Source organism: Mus caroli, unplaced genomic scaffold, assembly GCF_978045245.1.
Source record: "Mus caroli unplaced genomic scaffold, Mus_caroli_1 scaffold_19, whole genome shotgun sequence".
NCBI lineage: Eukaryota > Metazoa > Chordata > Mammalia > Rodentia > Muridae > Mus > Mus caroli.
The window spans coordinates 6,849,650-6,875,764 of record NW_028227274.1 but is presented as its reverse complement, the minus strand read 5'-3'; the positions used below and the strand labels follow the sequence as shown (position 1 = coordinate 6,875,764).

At 41.4% G+C, this 26,115-nt stretch overlaps 1 protein-coding gene across 1 annotated transcript in view; it reads right to left on the bottom strand.

Annotated features, from left to right (window-relative positions):
• Positions 1 to 26,115, bottom strand: part of Colec12 (collectin subfamily member 12) — a 173,831-nt gene that overhangs the window by 18,917 nt on the left and 128,799 nt on the right. Inside the window, exons 3-7 of the mRNA XM_029472146.2 lie at positions 19,892 to 20,014; positions 13,155 to 13,253; positions 10,687 to 11,733; positions 959 to 1,447; positions 32 to 168 (exon numbers count right to left, since the gene is read on the bottom strand). Of these exons, the coding sequence (XP_029328006.1) occupies positions 32 to 168; positions 959 to 1,447; positions 10,687 to 11,733; positions 13,155 to 13,253; positions 19,892 to 20,014 (1,895 nt within the window). The remainder of the gene's footprint in view (positions 1 to 31; positions 169 to 958; positions 1,448 to 10,686; positions 11,734 to 13,154; positions 13,254 to 19,891; positions 20,015 to 26,115) is intronic.

Below are 26,115 nucleotides of genomic sequence, written 5' to 3'. Positions count from 1 at the left end.
TCCAACCAAGTGTGCAGCTGACATATCATACCTGTTCTTCTCTTGAGTTTATGAAAACAAGATGGGAAGATTTGTCTTCACAGAAAAGCTTAGCATCTTCAAAAATTTCTTTTTCCAATGAAAAATAGTAGCATTTATCTGTGAAGTTCTTCCAGCGAGGCGGACATCCTAGGAATGTAAAGTTTTAAGTGTTGATTTAAAAAACACAGAAGGAAGTCTGCATTTCCTCAGCTGTGTCTAAGATATCAAAGTGACAGCCTTGTACCACTTGCATGCCAATGGGGTGTCCCTGTGTAGAACCAGGCAGATGTTCTAAGATGTGGACTGTACAGCACACAGCAGTGAACACCACACAGTGAAGAAAGGTGGGACTGGGTTGGGCTAGGCTTTATGATGACAGAAAAAAGAAAGTGGGGTGGGTCCTGATACACTGTCAGCTTGGATCAGCTGGAGGTTGTAAATAAGTACACTTCAGAACCAAAGTCTGGCTCATGGACCAGCATGAGGGACCCACGCTCTTGGCTCCTAACTAGTATAGTTTTGCAAAAGACTGTCTGTCAAAGAGACAGAAAGGCACCACAACAGCTTCGTAAGCAAAACCAGAATGTGGACTCTGCCACAGAAACCCTATCTGCATACTGGTGGAGTTAACTGATAAAATGGTCTCTTTCTAAGGAGAAAGAAGAAAGATGAAGGGAACAGCCAGTGTAGAATATCTTGAAGGAAGTATTTGGGGTACAGGGGTCTTCTGAAGGCCTGGCTCATCTAAATGAGTAGAGACCTGATAATGTCTAAGCAGGAACACAGGGTCCTGAGTGGCAGCACTGAGGCATCCAGAGGGACACACAGGGTCCCTGCTGTTTTGTGTAGTAGGGGACTCCTGGGGGCTGGTTTAGCCAAGCTGACACACTGCCTTAGTCCTCCACAACTCTGGCTGAGAAGGACCATTTGCACTTACCGTTGACCTCTGATGCTGGGGTTGGTTCATTCTGCAGAGCCAATGGCTCCATTGCTCCTGAGGGGCCTGGAGGGCCAGGTGGTCCCTTAGGCCCAGGCATGCCTGGCACCCCTGGCAAGCCTGGTAGCCCCCGAGGTCCAGGTACTCCAGGCTCACCCACAGTGCCCTGTAGTCCCTGGAAGCCAGGAGGGCCCTGAGGGCCAGGGAGTCCATCCTTGCCTGGTGGACCTGGTGGTCCTGGGTCCCCACTAGGTCCTTGAGGGCCAGGCTTCCCTGGGGACCCACGAGATCCTTTGGGACCCTGTGAGCCTTTGGATCCTTTGCTGCCACGCTCTCCAGGAGGGCCGACTGGTCCAATTGTGCCCCTCTCACCCGCAGGGCCAGGTGGACCAGGCTCTCCCTTCTCTCCTTTCTGTCCCTTGTTGCCAGTTAGACCAGGTGGTCCCTGAGATCCTCTGTCACCTTTTGGACCTCTGGGGCCAGGAGGACCTAAAACATAAAAACATATATATATGTTCCATTGTGAGTGTATATGCTTATATAGCCTACAATTAAAAAACAACCCAGCACACAAACGCAGGCATTAAGGAGTGCTTACTATCTTTAATGTACTGTAGGCTTTGAGGAATAAGACGGATTGAGAAGCAGCTCACCCAGTATCTTCCTCTGGCTTTAGTGTGTATGTATGGCTATGCATATCACTCACCACACATGTAAATACACCACACACATGTACCACCCATATGCATATAAAAAAAAAAAATCCAGATACAGAGGGAGAACCAAATGAAGACACAAGAAGGTGATAGATAGCTATCTGCACTTTAAGGAGAGAGACCTTGGAAGAAACCACCGTGCAAGACCTGGGCTCCTAGACTTTAAGAGCTAGAAGGAAAGAATTCTGTTGCTTCATCGGGTTTAAATCTGTACAAAACAATACAATGATGTGCTGGTTATTTTTCTTTTTAATAACCCTACTCTCCCTGTGCACAGTGTTTAGGATGAAGCTCAACAGTGTTCACCGATGGGATCCATGCTGAAACAGACACCAATGTTTGTCAGCAAAAGAAAAGCTACGCAGTTTCCCTTCTGTTTCTATGTGTTTAGTCTTTGGCTTGCTGAGATCATGTAGACATCACCTTGCCTGGAAGCTTTATTTAGGACGGTTTATCAAATGCATGAGCCTCACTGTCAAAAGCCCAGCACCTTAGTATATCAACCTTCTGCATCAGAAGGTATCAGAAGGAAGAGGTTTCCAGGTGTTACCTTATTCCAAGAGGTAACTCTTCCAACCTATGTGTTAGGTGGATCCTAGATCTAGCTATGGATTGGCTATGGAGAGACCTGTCTTTCCTGACTCTTTTTTCCCCCTTTGATTTAAGTTTTATTGAATTATGATGAGAAAAGATACATAATTTCAATTTATCTGAATTTGTTAATGTTTAAAAACATATATTGAGTAATAGACTTACATTACATTCTTCTTTCCCTTTTGTACCCCAACTCCTCCCGGAGAGCCCCCCGCCTCAAAACCTTCAATACCTTTCATTTTTTATCATATTCTTTAAAATTTATAAAATATTGTAACAATAAAAATTAGTATTATAAAATTTGTTTGATATAAAACAACAATCAATTGAATAGTCTTATGTTGATGTTTGTCTACAGCAATACTGAAAATACATAACGTTTTTCTCAATATAAATTTTAAATAACTGCAAATATATTAACTGTATGATATTTAAAATAATATATCACTATTAGTTTTTTAAATGAACATAAATTGATAAAGTCTTTGTTTTGTTTTTAGTAGAGCTTAATATCTTGGCTCTTATTGTGGTACAAGTACAAAATAAGAACAGTTTTTGGACATTGGAGTTCATTGCAATAAGGCTGTACTTGAATGTCCCTCACATCACCAAAGGATTTTCTTTCCTGACTCTTAAATGACATTTAAGAATGAGTTCATTGGTCTTATCTGGAACCTGAGTTTTCTTCTCTTTAATATGAAGGAGTATATTAGCCAATCTATGTCACTGAGAGACAAGACCTCTTGCTATTAAATGTAATCTCCTTAAAGTAAGCTGGGGCACGTGTCATTGCAAAATGGTGCCCTAATGGCTTAGAGTGGGAAAGGTAGCTTGTGATGGGTATATTATTATCAAAGGTCTATAAAACAGGCACATAAAAATCATAGCTTCTTAACTGTGTGTTTCACTCAAAGTATATATTAGACCTCAGAAAACACACAAAGTGAAGATCTATTAGAAAATCCAATCATTTTAGGAATTCTTGATACTACTTTCTAAACTTTCAGCCAATAATTAATTTCTCAACTCTTCACACTATGGGTTGATGTTTTCCTGAAAGCTCCTGGAAATGAGTTTATATGCAAGAAGGTTTCTCAGGGCTTGCCTCTCATCTCAGTTAGACTTCTTTTTGTAACCCTCCCCAGACTCCGAATGCACACAGCTTCCCATTGCAGACCTAAATCTATCTTCCTCATTTGGGGTGGCAGCTTTTTTTACTATTTATTATTTCTGAGTAGGGTCTAGATGATCCCTCCCCCAAATTGGAAATGGCTGAATGTCCTCAACTAGTGTACATAGAGACACTCCTTGTTTGAAGGAGGGCATCAAACATGGGTTCCAGCGTCAACACAAAACACCAGCAGATGGTAGTTTCTAAATCACACAATGGAAAGGAATAGGCATAGCAATGTGGCTTTAATAAAAATCTACCTTTCAATAGACTCCCAGCTAGGGTAGTATGAAGCAGCCTCTTCTTGTAAGGTGTTGCACTTATCCACTGGTCCCAGTTTTACAGTAAGATCAAGCTTAATGTCTGAAACTATGCATAAACTAGCAGGCCCGTCATATTACTGGCTTACTCACAGCTACCTTTACCTTGCAAAAAGCAGATAGTCCACCAAGATGCTGAGTTCTATAGATAATAGGATTCATATGACGTTTTTGCTCACTAAAAAAATTAGAGGTTTACTTTTCTTGTTACTTAAAGAAAATTGATGAAAAGAACCAAAGCCATTTTAAAAGCCAACCTTGGACATGGAATGTTTTCCTCTAGGGCCCAAGATGGCCCATCACTGGTTTGCCTCTGGATTATCTCAGGGCTTCTGGTCTTACTTAAGTCTTTTATTGGGTGGTTACTGGAGTGAAAGTAAACTGAAACGAGGGGGGATGGTGCACTGGGTAAAGGTGCTAGCTGTGCAAGCCTGACAACCCAAGCTTGATTCCTGGGACTCATGTAGTTACAGTCACAGCTTTCATGCAGAGAGGTCAGGGATAGAAAGGCAGGCACACCACCCAAAGACTCACTTACATGCTAGTCAAGTGTGGTGGAACAGCAGAAATAAGGGGAAACCTGCTTCAACAGGATTGAGAGCAAGAGCAAAGTTATTCTTAGACCTCCTCATGTAAGCTGTGCCACATGTGTGCCTCTATGTGCGCGCGCATGCTCGAGCACACACACACACACACACACACACACACACGCACAAATGAACAAATAAATAAATGAAAATATGTTGCATACTCCTACCCCATACTACCACACATAAAATGGGAAAGTATTATTGTGTGTATGTGTTCAACAACATGAATTTAGAGTCAAGCGTGTCATGTTATGGAGGCATGTGGATGCTCATTGCAGAAGTGCAACTGAGATTTGCCCATTGAATGTCAAGGCTGAGTGTGTAGTTCTCAATTACTAGGGTCCCCATGTGGCTCAAAAAGTTGTTACAGGCTTCCAAAATTCACCCAGACAACCCAAACAGGATGCTGGGTAGCCCTACATTTACACTGTCATGGTGTGGCTCCTAGATGTCAGAGATGTAGGGAACCTTAAGATGCTGAATTCTCAGATGTTAGACTTTCCCTCACTGCCTCGTTTTGGCTTTGTCATATGCATTATGGACTTTGAGAAGTGCTCTTCCTCCTGGATCCCACTTGAGACAGTTTTAAACATGCTTTTCAACAAAACTTCTATGTGACATAAAGTAGAGAAATGGCCTAAGTTTTGCTTGACGTCCAAGTTCTTGGAACTTTGAATGATAGTACCTGGGAGGCTGAGGCAGAGGACTGCTACGAAGCTGAGGCAGCCCAGGCTACATATTTACTCTAGTTCATCCTGGGATACAATATAAAATTCTATAACAACAACAACAGACAGGGTAGAAATAAAAAAGATACATATAATGCAGTTTTCTTCTCATTTAAAAAAAAAACTACTTTGACTGGAATTAACTAAATATATTAATCAGCCAAGTGTTAACTTTCTGTTACTATAGCAAAAGACCTTAAAAGGAAATATTTATGTTAGTTCATTGTTTTGGAGCTTCTGGTCCATGGCATGTCATCTTGCTTTTGGGCCTGTGACACCAAAGCATCAATTATATCAAGACTGGGAACACCTGGTAGAATAAACTATTACCTTATGGCTAAGATTAGAAAAGAAACTGACAACCCCTTCAAGGTCAAGGGTAGGTAAGACCCCACTAAACCAGCCCTACCTCTTCAACATTCTAGTACTTCCCAGTAACAACAAGCCAAGGACCAAGCCTTTAATACACAGACTGTTAGGGTCCATTCCAGATCCAAACTATAGCGATTTGTAATAAGCAACTGTTAATAGCTTAATCAAGGTCAGAAGAAATGTGCAAATTAAAAACAAAAACAAAACAATAGATAGTTTGGCATGGTGGCACACACCTTTAAGCCCAGCACTGCACTTAGGAGACAGAGGCAGGCTGGTCTCTGTCAGTTCAAGGCCAGCCTGGTCTACATAGTGAGTTCCAGTACAGGCAGGTATATGTCTCAAAACCAAACCAAACCAACAATAACACACTGACAACCCACCTTATACATGGGACTTTTATCTCATCTGCCCTGTACTTGGCATTGTTCCCTGATCTTCTAGCCTTGCTACACATCGCAGAGTTTAGTTCATGTCAATATCTAAGCCAAGGATCCACTCTCAAAGTAAGTGCTTCATCTTTTCAACCTTGCCAAACATGCTGGTCTCTAAAGGCACCAGGGTACCGTGGTGAGGGGAAGCCCAGGCCCGGGAACCAGCATTGCTGCTACAGAACCCTCTGTGTGAACTTGGAACAGTTACTTGGGCTCTCTATGGTTTAGTTCCCTCCCCCAGCAAAGAAGAATGTTAATATTTTCCACTTTAAGGAGTTGTAATGATGTAAGTTGACCATTTATTTGAGGGCCCAGAAGTGTGACCTGCATGTTGCACATTCATAATTGGGCTGAGTATGACTCACCTCCAGGTAAGTCTCCAGAAGCCAGCAGGAAGGACTCAGGCTCAAAGCCACTTTAGCCCTGTGTGTTGTAAGATTATCCTCCACATGCATGTGACACTGTAGCCAGCATAGTACATGTCTCCACTGCACTATGCTGACTACAGGAACAGCACATGGGAAATCCACACTCACACAGGTGCTTTCTAACTCAAGCCAGACATCTTACTCCATGCTCGCTCTTAACTCAAATGCACTCTTCAAAAGTCTGCAAGGTACACACAGATGAGGTTCCTAAAAGAAGAACTTGGTACTCAAATGTTGTCTCATTCCATCCTCATGAAACATTCCTATTGTCTCAGAAGGGCTAAGAGGAAAATATCACACTATACAGAGGGCTCAAATGCTATGTGTAGGACTCAGCCTGGAGAGGAGCAGTTCTGGACAGAGCAGGAATTTCTAGCATAGCAGTGTGCATTCGAAGCCCTCTGTATACATACTTGGGATAAAAATCATATCATTTCTAACCAAAAGAAAGAAAAGGAAAGGATCCTTAACAAGTTTTGGTTGATGAATGTACAGATGGCTGTTGCCAGAGGTCAACATATGACTGTCTATCTAGTTCTCTTTTGCCTTACTTTATTATTTTTTTTGATATAGGGGCTTCCACATAGCCTAGACTGGCCTTGGACTTGCAGTCCTGCTTCTTTGGTCTCCTGGGTGCTGGGATTATGGGTGTGTATGACTTTGTTTTCTGCATCTTTTTTTTCTTATAAAGACTTATTTATTTTATGTATGTGAGCACACTGTAGCTATACAGATGGTTGTGAGCCTTCATGTGGTTGTTGGGAATTGCAATTTTTAGGACCCCTGCTTGCTTGGGTCAACTTTGCTCTCTCAGTCTCTGCTTGCTCTGGCCCAAAGATTTATTTATTATACATAAGTACACTGTAGCTGACTTCAGACACACCAGAAGAGGGTGTCAGATCTCATTACGGGTGGTTGTGAGCCTCTATGTGGTTGTTGGGATTTGAACTCAGGACCTTTAACTCTTACCCACTGAGCCATCTTGCTCACCCTGTTTTCTGCATCTTAATGAGGATGCTGGGATTACAGGTATGCATGTTGGTGAGGATGCCTCTGGTAGCTACCAGCACAAGGTCTTATTAAATGCATAATAACAAGACTTTCTTGGATAATACTACAGTATTTTGAATCTCACAGAAGGCTCACATAAAACCACATACACCAACATCAATCTATCCTGATTTATCAGCTTCTTCACAGTTAAGGGAAGCAGAATGGGGTAGGATGAAGCACTTGTCTCCAGAATGGGAGTGCTTTCTCAACCTCTCATTACCTTGAAATATCTGCTTGGGACTGCTGTTCTGAAGGCAACTGAAAACAGCTATTTAGGTGAGCTTCATACAAAGGCTGAGGTAGGATTAAACTTTGAGATTTGCCAGAATTATATAGTTAGATCCTGTCTCTCCCAAAAGAAGGGGGGTCTGTTGGGTCTTGTCTACCACTAAGCAAGATCTTAACAGATCTGTTCTATCAGGCTAACATATGGCTACGATTCTAGGCTCTCAGGTTCTGGGTGATTCTATCATCTTTACTTACTATATGTTTTGTGTTACTGACAAAACTGTTGAAAATGATTCTTCCATCTGCTACCTGAATATGTCCTTCATGTCCACAGGTGCTTTATAGTTGATCATTCAACTAATGTGACAGACACTCCTTAAAGTGACCTCCAGTGATGCATGTGTGACTTTCTTTTAAGTCCGAAACCTGGGACTTACTTCTAACCAACAGTACATGACAAAGGGAATGGAAAGTAATTTTCTTAATAGGTCATGCCATTCATGTTCCACCTTAGCAGTCTAGACAGAGCCAGGCTTCTTGATGGCTTTACAGAAACTGAGATATTGTGATATAGCTACCTGGCCAAGAATTGAATAGCCTCCAAGAGCTGAGGGTATTACTCAGCTGACGACCCTTAGGTTCAAGACAATGAATTATGCCAAGAGTCTGAAGCAACATAGAAACATGGAAATATACATTTCCCCTGAACAGTTTCTGATGAATTCAAAACTCCTTGGGGGAACTGGCAGCATGGGAAGACCTCAAACAGACGACCCAACTGCATTCCATCAGGACTGTGACTGGCAGAAACTGGTTTTACTTTATGTAGGTATGTATTCAAAACAAACAAACAAACAACCCATTACCATCAATGCAGTCACCCAACTCGTTGCAGTCCTCCTATTTTTCTAGCAGGATCAATGCCCAATGCCTTGGTGAAATGCAGACATGTTGTTTTAATTTTCCAAGTCTGAGTACTCTAAGAACTTGGTTGGTGTAAGGAAATAAGATGAGGTCACTGCCTCCAATTTTGTGAACTTGTTGTGATAGTAACTTTCTTAAAGGATCACAAATTATCTTCTTAAACTTTTTCAGGATCGAAAGCTAATCCTCCTCCAGCAATACCTCTCCTGGGCATATATCCAGAAGATGCTACAACTGGTAATAAGGACACATGCTCCACCATGTTCATAGCAGCCTTATTTATAATAGCCAGAAACTGGAAAGAACCCAGATGTCCCTCAACAGAGGAACGGATACAGAAAATGTGTTACATTTACACAATAGAGAACTACACAGCTATTAAAAACAATGAATTTATGAAATTCTTAGGCAAATGGATGGATCTGAGGATATCATCCTGAGTGAGGAAACCCAATCACAAAAGAACACACATGATATGCACTCACTAATAAGTGGATATTAGCCCAGTAACTTAGAATACCCAAAATACAATTTGCAAAGCACATGAAACTCAAGAAGAAGGAATACCAAAGTGTGGATACTTTGTCCCTCCTTAGAATGGGCAACAAAATACCCATGTAAGGAGTTACAGAGACAAAGTTTGGAGCTGAGATGGAAGGAAGGACCATGCAGAGGCTGCCCCACCCGGGAATCCATCCCATAATCAGCCACCAAATGCAGACACTATTGCATATGCCAGCAAGATTTTGCTGACATGACCCTGATATAGCTGTCTCTTATGAGGCTATGCTAGTGCCTGGCAAACACAGAAGTGGATGCTCACAGTCATCTATTGGATGGAACTCGGGGCCCTCAATGGAGGAGCTAGAGAAAGTACCCAAGAGCTAAAGGGGTCTGCAACTCTATAGGAGGAACAGCAATATGAACTTACCAGTACCCCCTGAGATCGTGTCTCTAGCTGCATATGTAGCAGAAGATGGCCTAGTCAGCCATCACTGGGAAGAGAGGCCCTTGGTTTCGCAAACTTTATATGCCCCAGTATAGGGGAATGCCAGGTCCATGAAGCAGGAGTGGGTGGGTTGGGGAGCAGGGCAGGGGGAGGGTATAGGGGACTTTAGGGATAGCATTTGAATTGTAAATGAAGAAAATATCTAATAAAAATTGTTTAAATACCCCCCCAAAGAAAGCTAATCCTCCACTGAATATAGTATGTAAAGTCTACCTTTTATTCCCTTTTTGAAAGTCAAGATTGATTACTTGTTCCCCAACTTCAGAGGCTTTAAAATTCTTTTAGGTTGAGCTACTAAAAGTTGAATATCTATTTTAGCCATCTTTGTATGCCCCAGATAGAGGAGCATAGCATCTAGTTGTTCTTGTACCTTCAAACCTACGATGGAAGTTTATTGTTAGGAATAAATTTGAATCCAAGCCACAGACACCCTAGATGACAGCAAAACTCATTTTCTATGCTAGTCACTCCGTTTCCATCTGTGAACTCACACTGAACTCCTGATTTTCCTTTCTTTGCCTCTTTACTGCTGGGATCACAAGCATCTGAATACTTATTTTTTTTTTTTTTCCCTTGAGAAGGGTCTTGCTCTGTAGCCCAGGCTGACTTTGAACTTAAGAATCCTCCTTCCCAAGCCTCCCAAGTATTGGGATTATGGATGATCAGTAGTGCTAAGAGTGTACCTACTGAGGTGAAGTTACAAAGTGGTTCCTATTTTTCTCTCTCTTTGGATCACTTACTTTGGAGGCAGGCAGCTTTCCTGTTGTGACAACAAAAAGGAAACTCACTTGGTGATGAACTGAGGTTCCTGCTGAGGGCCATGTGAATAAGTCGTGTTACATCCATGTCCCAACCTATCAAGTCTTTAGATGTTGGTAGCCCCAGCTAACATCTTAACTGCAACCATACAGACACACAGACACACACAGACACATACACAGACACACACACGGACACACACAAACACCCACATAGACATATACAGACAGATACACACACACACATAGATATACACAGATGTACACAGATATGCACACACACATGAGTTTTAGGTCCCCAACCCATAAAACCTATTATATAATACATATTTGTTTTAAGTTCCCATATTTCAGAACAATTTGTTATATAAGCAATAAATACAAATGCAAATACAGAATTTACCTTGTAGAATGGTAAAGTTCTTGATGAGCTGACCGTGCTTGGAGTCAACCAGTTTCATTTCTTCCATAACCACTGATAAGTTGGCCACTTCAGTGTCTAGCTTTGACCTCATCATGTCTTGCTGCATCCTGAGAGAAATAGAATCCAAGCGGATGTTGACTAGTGTGTTATTCAAGGAGGTCAGGTCATCCGTGTGTCTGGTCAAGGTGTCTGTGCATGTGGTCCTAACATCATTCAGATTGCTGGTCAGTGTCCGCAGGTGATGGGCTGTGTAGCTGATGTTGCTAATGATGTTCACAATATCTGTCTCAAAGACCTGGAAGCGTTCCTCAAGTTGGCTGAACTTGACAGCTGTTCTATTTTCTGTATCCTTGTGTAAGTCCTGAAGGTCTTTCAGGCTCTGCTCGTTGGCCTGTGAGATAGTGGTAATGTTGTCCATCTGACCTGTGAATGAGCTGAGCTGGCTATTCATATCCTCTAGGGTGTCATTGTTGGCTTTGGCCAGGGCAGAGTTGTTGGCAGCCAATGTCTGCAAGCTCTGTACTTTTTCCTTTAGCCAATCGGTGTCCTTCTTGGCTTGAAGGAAAACCTGCTGCAGATTTTGGAAGTCATTCTTGATTCGCTGGATGGCCAGGCTCGTGTCATCCACAGACTGCTGCAGATTTGTGATAAGGCTCCTCTGCTGAACCTGGGTCAGGTTCAGGTTGTTGAGGTTCATGACAACCACGCTCTGAGAATACATTTGGCTCTGCAGATTGCCCTGGAGCACACTCGTGTCTTGCTGCAGATTTGTGACATAGCCATTATATGCCTGCAGTGTTTTGTTGACGGTGGTAATGAGGAAAGAATTATTCTGCAGAGTTTCCTTCAGTTGACTCTGCCTATCAACCAATGAGTCCCCATTTGCTTGTAACTTCTCCAGCGCATCTTTGTTCTTGCTGGTTTTTTCTGTGATCTCCTGAAGTTGTTGACGGAGATCCAGAATATCTGATCTGAAGGTAGAAAGCTCAGAGTTGGTACTTAGAGCTTTCTTCCCAGCTTGGTCCCCTGGAAGAAGAGATGCTTGTTACTTAGACTGGTGGTAGAGATGCTTAGGCAAGGCCAGACACCCAGATATGGGCCATAGAGATGGCTCAGTGGGTAAAGGCATTTCCCACTAACAGATCTAACAACATGAGTTCAATTCCTCAACCTACATAGTAGAGGAAGAGAACAAACTCTTAGAACTCATTTTTTTCTCTGACCTCTACATGCACGCTGTGGCATGTGTATGCCTCTTTAACCAACCAAACAAATAAATGTAATTTTAAGTAAAGATTCCATATACTTCACTAGGAGTATTTTAGATGTAAAGTTTGTGGTACATGCAGGCTAGGCTTTATTACTAAGAATCTGTATCTATTTAAAATGGGGTCTGTAGTGTTCAGCACAGGACTTACAAACTTGGGTGGACACTTTTTTCAAAGACAGAGGGGGATTTCCCAGATGCTAGGATACCAGGCAGAGTGTACTTATTTTTTATTTTTTTTAAAAGATTTATTTATTTATTATATGTAAGTACACTGTAGCTGTCTTCAGACACTCCAGAAGAGGGCGCCAGATCTCGTTACAGATGGTTGTGAGCCACCATGTGGTTGCTGGGATTTGAACTCCTGACCTTCGGAAGAGCAGTCGGGTGCTCTTACCCACTGAGCCATCTCACCAGCCCCCAGAGTGTACTTATAAGAAATCAACCTTCCAAATTTACCAAAATTCATTTTTTTACTGTCAATAAAAATGATGAACTATATTGGGATTAAAACTAATGATGTCCATCCTAAAAGATTTTGCAATGCAAAATTCTTTGGCTTAGTGGATATTTAATTATTTGAATGGTAGAAATTACTACCAATTTTCAAGAGCACAATCATACTCATAAAGCTTTATACATCATTTGAGCTGTCTTATTCTTTTAATAATTAAAAACAAATATCAAGAAACCAAACATGCAGGGGCTGGAGCACTGGCTGCTCTTCCAGAGGCTTTGGGTTCAATTCCCAGCACCCACATAGCAGCTCACAACTGTCTGTAACTCCAGTTCTAGAGGACCCAACCTCTTCCACAGACATACATGCAGGCAAACCAGCAATGCACATAAAATAAATCAATCATTAAAAAAAAGAAACAGAACAGGCTACATTCTTTTATATTAAAAGTCAACTCTGCAGGTTATAGGCTAATCTCAGCTTTCTAGAGGCAGGACTTAATGTCCTGTTCAGTCAAGAGTGGGGAGCAGATTTTATATAGTACATAAAAATTTAAGGTGAGAGTCCTTACTTTTAAAAATGGAAGTATTACAATGAAAAGACAAGGAAAGATTGTAGCACACAACAACAGAGACCCTAAGTGCATCACCATTCTGAAAATCTGTCACCACTCATACAGGGGGACTCCCCTCCACTCGATGGTTCACTCTTGCTGCAGTTTACCTAATTTCTTCAGGTCACTTTCCACAGCAGTGAGTTTGTTGTCATAAGTCTGGCGAGATGTCTCCATGCCATCTGTGACGTTGTCCATTTTCTCTACAACTAAGATTTGGGAAAAGAAAACATTAGTTGACTTATCTGCTCACATTGGTCTCTCAGTTCCAAGACAAGATAATTTCATTATAGAAGAAAGCAGATTTGAAATACAAAGCTGAGATCAAATATGGAGGAAGCTGTTCTTTAGAAAAACAACTGGTCAAAAGCCCAGTGATACAACTTGTCAGAAAAATCGCATATCTGTTACTGTTCTTTTGACTTTGTAGTAACATGGAAGCTTTAGAAAGTATTTCGATTAACTTCTGATGAGTTTGAGTTCTCTGTCATGTATCAACTTCTCTGTTATTTTCTCCATGTGGAGACACACAACTCTGTCATCATTCACAAAGTCCTAAGACGTTTCAGCTTCTCATGGAACTGGCTTAGCTGGGTTTGGTGGCACATTCTTCTAACCCAGCACTTGGAAGTCAGAGACAGGTTGTCTCTGCGAGTTGGAGGCCAGCAGAGTAACTTGGCTCAAATGTATATACAAGGATGTCTGAGAAGGGACTGAAAGTCACTCTTTGCTATTATGAGTTCTACCCCTAGCCCTAAATCTATTTTCATTAATCAATGACAATTAAACTTATAACTTGTTAATTCCCCTGTCTAAATGATGATTCAATGATTTAAAACATTAAAAAAAATCTTGATTCTATAACAGGATAGTGATGCAACTAAGCAAGGCTTCACCTCTGAGTTGTTCTCTATGGTCAGGAATTCATGTTTGTTTCTAAGTGACTAATAGGCTATTTCTCTAGAAGTGACTTCTGTGACACCTATCCTCTAGCAGCTTGGCATTCAGCAGAGGCCTGGCTGTTATGCACTCATGTGTGTGTGTGTGTGTGATATAAGTTTATTTGTTTTAGAGATGACATCTCACTATGTTGCCCAGACTGATCACCAGCTAAAAGGGACCTTGCAGAATTCCCTAAGATAGTAGTACCTGTTCCTTATTCTAGAACCTACACACCACGCTGCTATGGCTTGTTACTAAGATTATCTAGAGGTCCTTAACTTATGATGGATTTATGTCTGATAAACCTACTTTCAATTGAAAGTATCCCAAGTAAACAATGCAGTTACTTCCTGACTCAGCTGTAGTAGCAGAACCATGTGCACAGGTCAACACACACAGGCTATGAGTGTCTTTGTTATCAAAAAGGTTCTTTTGAATAATGATTTTATAAAAAGAATTTGTAGAAGCATGAATGCTTTGTGTAGTACTTTCAAGCTCAATGACACAGGTTTTACTACCTATCATGTGTTTTATCTATGCATGACCATCTGGGGAGATGCTCCTGGCTCCTCTCAGGAAGCAGCCTGTATGTGACCCAAAAATGAACTTGCTCCTGGGATCCTGGAGCTGACCCTGGAGAAGCTCTTGCTGTTTTCCATCCAGTGCTCAGTCTGGCTGCAGTGAACTCCATGAAGGACCCTGACTGCTCTTCCTTATGAGCTTTTCCATGTGCTCTTGCAGCCTACAGTCCTCATCCTTGGTTTGTTCTTTTCTCTTTGAAAACGGATTTAAGTCATGGAGGAGCATAATATACATCACTAGCAGGGGGACAAAAACAAAATTGAAACCATGGTTTTTATTAAGTGTGTCCTGCCTCATACTATTATGACTTGACAAATAGGGAAAGCTGAAGACCATCTGCAGATGTATCTCTAGCTCTTAGCTCATTGTATGGTATTTAATATATAGTTATTATACCATTTATTTTAAAAAGCGAGAATTTGCTGAGGTCTAGGAAACCTAGCTGAGCTAGAGGTTATAGAGGGCAACATATAAATCAACTAACCAGGGAGCTTCAGCATTAGCTTGGGACAACACTTTGTTGAATTATTACTATTTTTTCTAAAATTGCCACACAGAAGCTGGAGAGATAGGTCAGTGGTTCGGACTGAATACTGCTGTAGAGGACCAGAATTCAGATCTCAGCACCCATATTAAGTGGCTCACAACTACTTCTAACTCCAGACCCATGGCATCTGACACTCTCTTCTGGTCTCCACTGGTACTACACACATGTATACATATCCACCTACATCCATATATATATATATATATATATATATATATATATATATATATATATACTCATGACTTAAAAAAAAATACTACATGGACACAGAGGTCCATTTTCAACTTGGACCTTCAGGCTGTATGAGAGGCATACATGCTCCTGAATCCTTGGAAATTTTGTAGAACAAAATACATTTTATACATTTATTAAAGCTAAATAAAATAAAATAAAATAAAATAAAATGTTTACAAGCTTAAACTCAGTTTTGACTCTCAGATAAAAACATATGTCTGATTCTGTCCTCAAACCACACACAGAATTTCAAGTCCCACCTCTTTCCTGGAAGCCAAAGAAATCTGAAATATGCTGACAGTTGGTCGCTTTTCACCCTCTCTAATTTTTCTTCCATTTTAGTTTATAAAAACACATAACTGGTGTGGACAGATAATTCAAGTGTACTTAGGATAAAGGGAATAATACTCTCACTTAAAAAGAAGAAAAAGAAGAAGAGGAGGAGGAGGAGGAACAAGAATAAGAACAACAACAAAGCAACTGCTAATTTTGCTTTCCATGAGGAAAGCAAATGATGTGTCCTGCCCACAAGTGTTAATAAAGCAGCCCCACATGTGTATGTCTGTGTTTAAAAATAGCACCCTGGCCATAAACTGCAGGGCTGTGATGCTGGCAGTGTGCAAGTGCATAAAAACCCCAGGCTGACTGGAATCCAGAACTAATACTGTGCCAGTACACAGCATCCTCCTCAGTTCTCCCCTAATTTCCAGCACAAAATTTCAACTAGGAGCATAATGGCTGCAGCTCCTGTCTCATCCTAGAAATCCTAAATCTATAAAGACCCGTTTCTAGATCATATTCTGATAACAAAAACAAAGAGGCAGCACAGAAGGGGTACCAGCATTCTGGCTGTCGATGAGGCCTCTCAATTGAAAACTGTTTTCTGGTGTGGAAAACATCAGTGGCATTTCAGCTGGTGTGCCTGAAGACTCGCCCACTTCACACACTCACTGCACACTTCCCTAACAGCTGCCTGGGAATACCTTTACACTTTGCTACTATCCTTTGGCTTGGACACTAACCCCCCTCCTGTTTTGTTTACACTCATTTCTTACGGTCTACCCCATGGTATTAAATTTTGTTTCTCTCTTGAGTCTGGAACACATCAACTTAATCTTGGAATGACAATAACAACAGCCTCTTTGGTTTTATGATATGAAATAATAAGCAAAATCCCTAGTTTGACTCTGTGCTGGACCATCACTGCAGTTAGCTCCTATTACTACTGTTTTAAAGAAGAGGAAACTGAGTTTTAGACATAGTTAAGAACATTTCAGAATCACACAGACATAAAAGAGACGTCAGGGTAGGAGATGAACTCTAAAATCCACATCTTCTTCGACTCTACACATATTTTTCTTAAATATTTCTTTTTTCAATCTGATTTCGCTTAATAAAGGAGAATCCCTAAGGGGCAAGCAATCATGGCGTTGGTCTATTTTCTTTAAAGTTATCATCAACAGATGTTTATTATGCATCTGGCATGGTGCTAAGTATTAAAGAGAGAGAGAGAGGCCATGGTTCCTCCTTGAGTCCAGGAACAAGATCAGAGCACAGAGCTCCCATGTACTGCTTCAAAATGCTTGTGCCGTACTGACAAATCAAGGTGCATGGAGAGAAATGCTCTCTTTCAACAGTTCCTAGGAATTCTACTATCAGCAGTTACACAACCTTGGAACTCATCCAAGACATTTCTACCATTAACACTATCTCAGGATTCATTACTGAGAAGGAGCATTATCCCAAGTTCTCATGTCATGCTTTGATGTGTCTGTGCCTCCCTCTTGTCCTCACTATGCCAGTAAAGTTTAGCAGTGAGGTGTCAGACAGACAATGGTCAGGAACTCCGAGGCAATGGAGACATGCTGATTGAGAGTTGTGTCTTTCTTCATTCTAAGCATCTTAAGAAGAGCCTGCTGGGCAGGGTAATGGAATAGAATTTTCATGGCTAGGGACCATTCTGGGAGGAGTGTGACTTACCGAAGAACTTAAGACACAATGCCCTTCATGTAGGCTCACTGACTAATGAGTCTAGAGTGGAGGATGTATCAAATTGCAACTGTCCAAAACCATGTTTTGAAACTTCCAAGGCTCAAGGTCACACTCATTGTATAGACCACATCTGAATGACTAAGTGACCCTCCAGCTTGCTTGGCAAATTCTCAAGATGAAACTTCATTAGATCCTAACACATAGCTATGAAGGTAACTTGAAAGGAGAAGCAAAAACGATTTTGAGGAAAACTGCAGAAACAGCCTTTGCCAACCCTGGTTAAGAGAGCTTGGTTTCCTTTCATCCTCTTCAGAGACGTGCCTTCTTGGATGACTTTTACTGCATATTTTTCTTTCATTTAATGGAGAAGAACTTTTCCAGTCATCAAAGCGAGGGTCTGAAGGGAGGACTGGGGCTTATCTTTCTGCCTCCTACAGCACTGGGGTCACCGGAGTGTTATCAGTAAGAAAAGGAGTCTCTGCACATAAAGGGAAAGTGCATCTGGAGAAGGTCAACTTTGAGTTCACTAAGCTGGCGTTGGTAACCACAAGTATATATCGCTGCTGCTGCTTCACCACCTCCTCGTCCCCCTCTTCCTCCTTGTCGTCCTCCTCCCCCTCCTCCTCCTCTTCTTCTTCCTTCTCCTACTCCTCTTCCTCCTCCTCCTTCTCCTCTTCTTCCTCCTCCTCCTTCCTTTTTTTTTTTTTTATCAGCATAAGCCAGAGGAATGGAGAGAAAGGGTATCAAGATGCCATCTGCTCCCCATATCTTTTCTCCCTTTACCCTGGTAAGATTTCACTCACACAGCAGGCCAAGCTGATTTCCAGAATGTTAGGTGTCTGGGTAGTGCTTTGAAGAACAGCAATCTCCTATACAGATTGTCTCAGAGCCTAGGTTCTTTATCTCCATAGAAACCAGCTCCAGTCTTCATCTACTAATCTACTCGTGTGGCTGCTCCTGGATACCTAGTAAGTAAACTCTGAGTTGTAGGTACCAGTTGGAGATTTCATAAACAAAAGACAGTTTTTGTAAAAGCCTGTAGTTTGGGTGATAAGCCACACAAGACAGACACACTAGCCATGATGATATGGCTTAACAGGGCCTAAAGTGAAGAAGCTCACCAGGGGAACAAATAGGAGACTTTTTTCAGGGTTTCTAGTGAGACATGAGAAGTAAGGAGAAGCCATTTAGGGTCCACAGGCCAGTGATCCAGCACACATGTGCCAGGGTGGGGGGATACCCAAGGGGACCTCCACTCTCTCAGAGAAGAACAGGGGATGGGGGAAGGAAGCTGGGAGGGGGGACAGTGATTGGGATGTAAAGTGAATAATAATAATAAAACAAAGAAACAGACAAACAGAAAAGAGACACAAAAATATTCTGGATGTGCTGGATCCAGAAAAGAGACACAAAAATAACATTCTGGATATGGTAGAGCTATTCCAATATGGTGGGGCAGTAGAATGAGAAGGCAGCAAGTCTGGAAACTTTGGAGGAAAATCACCTCTACTTTAATCAGACATGGGAGGCCTGACCTTTTGTTGAGCAGATGGAAGTGGAGCTGCTGCCTGTTAAGTTCAATCTCTATAGGGCAGTGTTTTTATAGATGTTTACAAACTAAAGCAACAGAACATGCTGTAGAAAAAAGCAGAAGTGTTAATCCCTGGGTGGGTGAGCCATGTCCCTGGAGAGCCTGAGTACTCTCCTCTGTCAGGAGCGCGTCCCTCAGTGACAACTGTGGGTTTCCTCAGAGCCTCTTAGAGACAGATAAGACAAAAAACAAATAGAGGATGAGGGAATGGCTGGGAAAAAGTGAGTGAAAGCAACAAAGAGGGGGAAATCTTTTGAACACATAAAGGGCTGTCATGATTATGAAGTGAATCAAAACTGTCCCATCCATGGCTAAGATCTCAGAACACAAAGATGGAGTTCATGAGGTTCGTGAATTTTTCACCAGAATATCATAAACAGAAGAAGTGCCTAGCCCTGCAGACACTTGATGTGCCAGGGTGGGGGGATACTCAAGGGGACCTCCACTCTCTCAGAGAAGAAGGGAAGAGGGGATGGGGGAGGGAAGCTGGGAGGGGGGACAGTGATTGGGATGTAAAGTGAATAATAATAATAAAACAAAGAAACAGACAAACAGAAAAGAGACACAAAAATATAATAGTACAATAAAAACAAAACAACAAAAAACAGTATCATAAATGTATATGTATTGAACATACACCATTATTTTTGGCATTATTTTCTAAATACTGCAGTATAACAACTGTCTACATGGCATTTTCTTATATTGGGTATTTTAAATAATCTAGAAGTGACATGAAATATGTGGGAGGATGTATACAGGTTACATGTGCAAGCCCTGCACTAAGAGATGATAGCATCCAAACATTCTGAGATCCTTGGAGGGACGACCAAGAGACTTAAAACTAATTCTCTATAGGTACCAGGGTCAACTGCACAGCATACTCCCAAAGATACCTTTTCTGTGTTTAAATTTCACATCCTCTTGCTATTTGGAGTGAAAACAGAAAGAGTGCTTACCTTTATATCCCAAAATGGCTACTGTGATGGTCAGTAAGGCACACAAAATGTATAATAATACAATCGAAAACTTCAGTGCCCAGTTATTTTTACATTTGGTACACTGTGTCCCCTCCTGAATACCTGCAAGAAGAGGCAGAATTTAATACTATGAAGTAAAAACATCATTTCAAACATTTATCTTTGCTAAAGCATATCTCAACTATTTTTCTTAATAGTGTTAGAACATACCCTGACAAAAAAGAGAGGTAAGGAAGATAAGGTTTAGTTTGGCTTGCAGATCAGGGCACCTCCATCATGGTACTGGAATCCCAGAGGCAGCTGGTGCCACTGCATCCAGGTCAGATGCAGATAGCAACGAAAGCTCATACTCAGATCATTCTCTCCCGTTTACACACTCCAGGATCCCTGCCCAGGCAACCATCATTTGCCTTGGGGATGGGTCTTCCCATTCCAATGAACTCAATCAGCCCAGTCTCTCACAGGCAGGCCTAGGGGTTAAGTGATTGCATACAAGATTTTCCTGAAAGCTTGTCTCCTGGATGATCCCAGGTTGAAAATTAACACTAACCATGACAATGATTTGGATTTACATACCATAGGTAACAAGAGTTTCACCATATGCCTTCCTATATATACCATGAAATTATTTTGAAATTAAAATCACCATTGCAGTAATTCAGCCTATCAATATTATATCATGTTGTCATAGTTACAACTTCAAATAACAGTCCACTCTGATAATCAAGCATTTTTTCTTTTTACTTATTCTTCTTTCATACAGAACATCCTGAACACAGGTTCCCCTCTCTCTACTCTCCCAGTTCACCCTACCCACCTCCCCTCTTCCCTGCTCCTTAATTTCCCTTCAGAAAAGAGCAGCCTTCCTAGGGATATCAGCCAAACATGGTATAACAAGATATAAAACTAGGCACAAATCCTCATATTAAGGCTGGATGAGGCCACCTAGTAGGAGGAAAAGGGTCCCAAGAGTAGGCAAGAGTCAGAGACGCTCCCACTCCTACTGTTAGGAGTCCCACAGACACCCTAGACTAAACAATGACAGCATGTGTGCAGAAGACCTAATGCACACAGGCTCCGTGATTGTTCCTCTAGTCTCTGTGAGCTCCTAGGAGCCCTGCTGAGTTGATTCTGTGGGTTGTATTCTTTTTCTTTTTCTTTTTGTAGTTTTCTTTCTTTCTTTCTTTCTTTCTTTCTTTCTTTCTTTCTTTCTTTCTTTCTTTCTTTCTTTCTTCCTTCCTTTCCTTTCTTTCCTTTCTTTCCTTTCTTTCTTTTATTATTAGATATTTTCTTTATATACATTTCAAACACTATCCTGAAAGTTCCCTATACCCTCCCTCTGCCCTGCTCCCCTACCCACCCACTCCCGCTTTTTGGCTCTGGCATTCCCCTGAACTGGGTATACTTGACCTTTCTGGATCCTACAATCCTTCCTCTCCCTCTTCTGCTACTTCGTGTGTATGGAGGTCTGTAGCCAATAGATTGTAGAAGATGGTTCTGTCTATTTGCATTGTGGGTCCTGGGGACCACACTCAGGTAACCAGGCTAGGCAGTGAGTACCTTTACCTGCTGAGCCACTTAGCTGGTCTTACAGTGATAATTTGTTAATAAACACTTCTATTGTACAAAAATACTTAAAACAACCAGATCTTCTTGTTTCTACATTATTTCAAACAATAGTTAAAAACTAGACTCTGGACTTAATGCTTATTGTGGAAGTATGTTAAATTGTTCTCTTTATTTTCAAAGGTTAAATCTGACTCTTGGCTGTTAAAACTGATAGTAACATAATATAATATCAGACCAAAAGGGAGTATTTACACCCTAGAAATGAGCATTCTACAAAGTAGTCCCTTTTACCACTCCCTACAAAAACCTTTGTTTTATTCACATGCTATTGATTGTAATATACTAGAATATATAGAAAAAACCCCACGGTTTTATCATCAAATGTTCAATATAAAAGTATTTTCTGCATCACAGGTATACAAAACAGGCAGTGAGTCTCAGTTGAGTTATCACATTATTCTGAGTAGCCACTACAGGAAAAAAAATGGAAACATTTTTATGAAAACAAAATTTCATAAATAATTGTAATGAAATGAGGTACATTTTAATTGTGTATAGTTTAACTCTGAAAAAAAAAAAGAGCCCAGTTTACATGGAAAAAGCAGCACTCAGGCTGCAAGAGACTAGAAACTAACCCAGGGAGAGCTAACTTCCCATCTGACTGATTAGAAAAGCAGAAGACAGAGACTGCGGAAGTTATAATGTGAAGCTCATATTGCATGGAGCCCGTGTTATCATGGTCCTCATTTGCCTAAGCTGCCTCTCTGCCTGTTGTACTCATAGCATCTCACAGGGGGCTGGGGGGAGACAGAACATACAGTACTGATAGAAGACTACATTCACAACTTCTGATGGCAGTCATGAAGCTGTCGTGAAAGCTTCTCTTTTCGTTTGTTGTTTTATGTCTTTCTCCAGTGAAGAGCTCTTCAGCTGTGTTTACTGCAAAATGAGGATAAGCACAATGTGGTAACAACAGCTGAAGCTTAGCTCTCAGGGTTCAGCCACCCCTCTAGTGTTCTGTGCCACAGGCAAGAGGGAGCCCAGTCTGTCGTTTTCATGTCTTATGCAGCATTCTCAAGCTTTGGTGGGCACCAGAATCACTTGAAGGGTTCATTATCACAGACTTTCTGGCTAAGGGGGTCTGAGAAAGGCATTTGAGAGTGTGAACGTCTAACACCCCAGGAAAGGCCTTCCCATATCATATTTTTAAAATGCAGATTTCAATCCAATAAAGCTGAGAGAGGAGCCACATTTATCAAGGTACAGGTGATATCACTTGAGGACCACAATCTAAGGGATGGGGAGTTTCATTCAGAAGTTGAACATGACCATAAGCTACCAATTTGTTGATGGCTTTTAGATGAAGCTGTAAAATCAATTCCTACAAGGAAATGGGCTAACATTTGAAATGTAATAAAGAAAATACCCAATTTAAAAGAAAAGAAAAAAATCAATTCCTTCATCAAACACATGTACAATAAATCAGTTTTTTTCATAATTTACCCTTGGGTGGAAAATGGTATTGCCTAGAGACAGGGTCTTTCGGTAAACCAAAACTCACCATCTAGTCAAGCTGGCTGGCTAGTAAGCATTAAGGCTCTGCCTGGCTCTATCCCCATGCTGGGTTTTCAGGTACATACAACCATGTCTAGCCCTAGCAACATGGGTGCTAGGGCTTCAAACTTGAGTCCTCATTCCTGCAGAACAGCCACTCTCATTCACAGAGCCACCTCCCCAGTTTCTACCTTACTTCTTTAATACCCATTCTGTGTCTCAGTGCTGTCTCTTGTCCTTTGCTGCCCCAGTGACTACATCTGCAAAATACATCTCCAACTTCCACCCAAACTATGTACTATTATCCAAACTGCACAGGTAGTTAAACTAAAAAATATCTTTAATGTGTCTCTTCAACTTATTCTTCAGTTGACAAGTCCCCACTGATCTTCCAATAGGGTATTTTCATCACCATCATTACCAACTACTTTCCTGGTGTTCAGTGGATTCCAACAACTCAGTACCAAGTTCTGAGGTGAGTCCTTTATGAGGAACATTTGGAATCCATAGAACAAGGTGCAAAGAGGTCTAGCAGAGAGAGCTTAGATGTCATCTTACACATACCACAGCCAGGGTTCCGACTTGAGTCCGCTTCGACAAGCCTCCATCTCTGAACCAAACCATGATCTCTGCTCTGCTCATCCTTTCTCTTTCCACTGCCACTGTCTTAGTGTGAGATCTTTACCCGAAATGGAGACTTTCTTTTCCATTCCCACTATAACCTAGCCTCACCCTTTGCTAAAAATATCACTGTCCCCATGACCTTTGCCAAGAAGGAAAAGACAAAAACAACTTTCACTGTTTCACCCTTAATTAAAAGATGAACAAGCAAATGAACACAAACACCTATAAACTTCCAGCTCAATGTGCCTGTAATCCAGTGGCTTAAGATAAACTTGAGTTATTGAGATGGCTTAGTAGGTAAAGCCAACTGCACATGGTTCCTGACTTTGATTCCCAGTTGTCACATGGTAGGAGAGATCCAATTGTGACTCCCACAGGTTGTCCTCTGACCTCCATTTGTGCATGCGCACAAGCACGAGCATGCACATACTTATAAATAAAACATAAAAATTAATTAAAATAAAGCCTCATATTCAGAGGATGTGAAAGCACTATTAAAGCTTAGAGAGAAAGAATTTTAAGTATACCTGCAAACATGACACATTCCATGTTGAGAAAGAACACATTGGTTTTGGTGGCAAATGCAAGATAGGAAAATAGACATGCAGATGTTGGACCATCTTCTGCAGAAAGATTAGATGATGCTGACGCTTTGGAGGGTGTCATTTTCTAGGGTTTTGAGGCTTCAGTGTGACTTCTTACCTTTTACAAGAAGGCTCTTGGAAGAGTTGGTTGGAGAGATTATGATAAACAACAGAATCTGGGAGCTTCAGTGTAGTACAGAGGTCATCTAATCAAGTGTCTCTGTGCTACTGATGGGAAAATGAGGCCCAGGAAGGTGAATCGAGATTAGAACACAAGTGTCCTGACTGTATCACAAACATCTGTCCTTCTTGTCTTCTGTGCGATAGCACTGGGTTGCCATTAGGAGTCTTTACATGTGGGATACACAAAGATCTGCTCCCAGACAGCATGCCACAGGCCTACATTCCAAAGAACAGGGGTACTTCCTGGCAGTGTGCATTTCTCACTGCTGACTATCAGCATTAACCAATATCAGATGGAACTGCCTGGCCTCCCTTTCCATTTGACACACTTTCTCTGGCTTGTTTTTTTCTCCCTCAGGAGACTTATTTTTTAATAAGAACTTTGTTTTATCTTTCCTTCTCTGCCCTCTCCCAGGACGACATCTGGCTAAACATATGGATGCCTACTACAAAGGCCCCGCAGGTTCCTTGGTGCTGGGGGACCTCTTCTTCCTTGAACCTAGATAGTCACAAAAAGCCAAACATTTGGGAGAGATATCCCCCTGTTACCAGCCTTTGTAGTGTTTGTTTACTTAGCATTACTTTCCAGAGACTAGGGACTTTGTTCCCATGGGGGCCGGGGGAGGTGGAGGAAGAGCAGCAGGACCAATCTGCAGAATGCTGTGCATCAGAGATTTCAGTTCAAAGTGGAGCAACATTACCCCTTACCACCAAGGGATCTAGCTTCTTAAAAAGCCTGCCCCAAACAACACATTTGCAATGCAGCTGGCTACAGGCAGAAAGGGCCTTCAGGGTCCATGTTTTCCCACTGGCTATCTTCTAGAACTACCTCCACTTCAGTCCATTTTATTTTGGCTCATGGTTCCAATGCATTTTACAGTGTTCAAGTCTTTATTATTCAAAAACCTTTGGGGGCCCCATGAAGCCAGAATCAGTCTGTCAGTCTAGTGAACTTGAACAGCCTACTGAAGGAAAAACTGACAATTTGGTCTCCAGTGTCTATACTTAAAAGTTCTCTCTGTTGTCCTGTTTCCAATAACAAGTTTCAAGGAAGAATGGGATGGGGTGGGGCAACCAACCAGGGGGTGGTTAGCTGGTTGCAGGAATAACTGACATACCTCAAGAATGCCAGTACAGAGGGCCAGAGGAATTCATCAGTAAAGAGAATTCCTTTTGGCTGTGGTTCTCCATAAAGAGCCCTCCCAAGTGTTGTGGTTCAGGCTCCAGCCCAGTGTGTTTTTCCAAATTTTTTGAGAAGTCCAAAAAAAAAAAAAAAAAAAAAAAAAAAGAAAAGAAAAGAAAAGAAAAGAAAGAAAAGAAAAGAGAAAGTATTCTCTTTCTCTTATGGATTGTGTTTGCCTTCTACGTGTATCACCAAAGATGAACCTGTTCATTAAGCAGGAGCCACTCTGACTGAGCCTCTTCCTCAGAGGTAGGGGTTGCACCGTGAGCACCGTGAGCACCGTGGAGCAATCTAGGTCATTTTAATTACCTCAAGTGTCTTTTGTTGGGTGGTATCACCATTAAGACCATGTGGCCAAAAAGAAGCATCACAAAGTTGGTAGATTGCAAAATCCTAAAGACCCCCAAAGACCACAGGGGTTTTTTTTTTGTTTTTTTTTGTTTTGTTTTGTTTTTTTTTTTTTTTTTTTTTTTGTGGGTTGGAATACAGATTCTTTTTTTTTTTCA